At 38.7% G+C, this 2,155-nt stretch overlaps 1 protein-coding gene across 1 annotated transcript in view; it reads right to left on the bottom strand.

Annotated features, from left to right (window-relative positions):
- The window catches only part of LOC105826932 (cytochrome P450 2C9-like), a gene marked incomplete at its 5' end in the record, with an annotated part of 15,855 nt that extends 13,994 nt beyond the window's left edge, over nucleotides 1–1,861 (bottom strand). The window contains 2 exons of the mRNA XM_012664949.1: nucleotides 1,322–1,471; nucleotides 1,634–1,861. Coding sequence (XP_012520403.1) covers nucleotides 1,322–1,471; nucleotides 1,634–1,861 — 378 coding nt within the window. The remainder of the gene's footprint in view (nucleotides 1–1,321; nucleotides 1,472–1,633) is intronic.
- Between the last annotated feature and the right edge of the window lie 294 nt (nucleotides 1,862–2,155).

The following is a 2,155-nucleotide window of genomic DNA, read 5'->3' as shown; positions in this document are numbered from 1 at the left end:
CCATGAAAATGTTGCAATTAAGTGATCAATAAATTTTATATGTTAAGATCTCCCAAACACACATCTGAAGACCCTAAATAAGAATGACTTGAATCAAAATTGTTCCAAATAAATGGCAGGGCATGGAACAACAGGAAACCAGTTGAGTTAGCTGCTTCTATCCCAGGCTCCTTTCCACATTACAGGTTTCTTAGCTTTCAGAAAAAGTTGTATTTCAGCCAAAGAGGAGTAAGGTAATTTGCAAAGCCTTGGGATTGTATCTGTGTGTGTTTGCCTGTATGTGTGTGCATCAGCACAGATAAAATCTGATTTTAAATCTTTCCTTTCACTTCATTTGAAACAGAGAATTTTTAAAAGGGTAATTTAGAATCCAAGCTGATAATCAGATTCATTGTAACCCGCACTTCATAGGTTAGTAGAATTTGAAATGTGAGGAAAATAATTACCATAAATATCTAAACTAAATCCAATAAACAGAGGGAAAAGAGATAAGAAAAACTGAAAACAGAGCCAAAGTACTCTTAGGAAAGAAAAGGTAAAGAGTTATTGATAATGGTTAAAATCTACTTAAACAAATAATTTATACATTGGTATTTCTGTGTTTTTCAGAATTATTCAACAAAATAGTTGCTCAAGAAAGAGAAATTAATATAGTAAGTAATGATAACCAAGAAATAAGTAATTTTCATATTTTTGGAACAGTGCTGAATCTCTAGGGAAATAATAACACATAAGAATTACACTGAGATATACCTAAGCAAGTAAAACCATTCATAGCATCATCACTGGCCAGAACTATAGCAAGGCCTGGCAGAAACACCCAGACATGTCAGTGAGGCTGACCATGCAAACAGAGCACAATTAAATGAAAGCACAGGTCACGTGGTGGTGCTCTGTAAGTGTGTGATGGGGTCATTCCCACCATGACCATTTGCCATATATTCTCTGGTGAAATGTTCTCAAATAGGTAACTTACATTTACACTATGGAAAAAGCATTGCTCTTTAACACTTTCTGAAAATGAACTCAAAACATACACTCATGATTTCTGATTTGAAAACAAAGACACAAGTTAAGGAGAAAATCAGATTAAACATCCTTTTATGTCCACACTATATACACAATCATGCCTGTACACACGGCGCAGATGCACACAATCTTCCTGGGATCTCCGTTTCAAACCTTTCTCCTCCACTACGGGACTGACAACCAAGACTCATGATGAAAGATCTGGCCACCCCTGAATGTGCCCAAGGATGTCACCAGAGAAGACAGCAGTCTGTCTGTATAGGTCAGTGATACAGAGTAGAGAGTCACTCACCCTTGGTTTTTCTCAACTCCTCCACAAGGCAGTGGGCTTCTTCTTGGACACGTTCCTCAATGCTTCTCTTCCCCATCCCGAAATTTCGCAGGGTCATGAGGGTGAAGCGTCGGATCTGCTTCCATCTACTTCCATTGCTGTTAATGATTCCTACCAGAATGGGAAACAGAAACTAGGAGTGAAATCCCAGGTTAGGAGGAGGGAGCTGACAGTCCATAGGCATGTGGGTGGCCCAAGCTCTGCCCACCCAAGCTGTGTTTCCATCCTTCCTACCCTCTTTGCCACTGCTGCCTCAGGCACTTGTACACTTACCAAGTCCTTTACTAGCTCTTTCGGCAATTGGGAAAAGGCCTCTTCCAGAAAACTCCTCTCCATGATCAATCAGGGCTTCCTTCACTGCTTCATATCCATGTAACACCACTATAGGCTTCATGCCAAAATACAGAGTGAACACTGGGCCATAGACTTTTGAGAACTGGGAAATGGAAGCAAGATGTAAATAACAGCAAAACAAGTCACTATTTCGTCCATGTTTTGTGCCTGTTTAAGACTGATATTATTATTGTATTTTGTAATGTTTTTACCATACAAAGATTCAAATATATCTGAATGTTATGCATAAATATGATGGTGATAGTCACAGCTGCCACTTATCAATGAACTCCAATGTGCCCTGGAATGGACTAAGCTATTGGTACACAGATTACAATCAATTCTCACATTGTCAGTCCCATCAAAATACCAATGTCACTTTTCACAGATCTAGATAAATTAATCCTAAATCGAACCAAAAAAGAGTGCAAATAGCCAAAGCAAACTTATGCAGTAACAACA

This window comes from Propithecus coquereli, unplaced genomic scaffold (genome assembly GCF_000956105.1).
Source record: "Propithecus coquereli isolate 6110/MARCELLA unplaced genomic scaffold, Pcoq_1.0 Scaffold940, whole genome shotgun sequence".
Lineage (NCBI taxonomy): Eukaryota > Metazoa > Chordata > Mammalia > Primates > Indriidae > Propithecus > Propithecus coquereli.
Note: the sequence above shows the minus strand (reverse complement) of the source record. Positions and strands in the feature narration are given on the sequence as shown.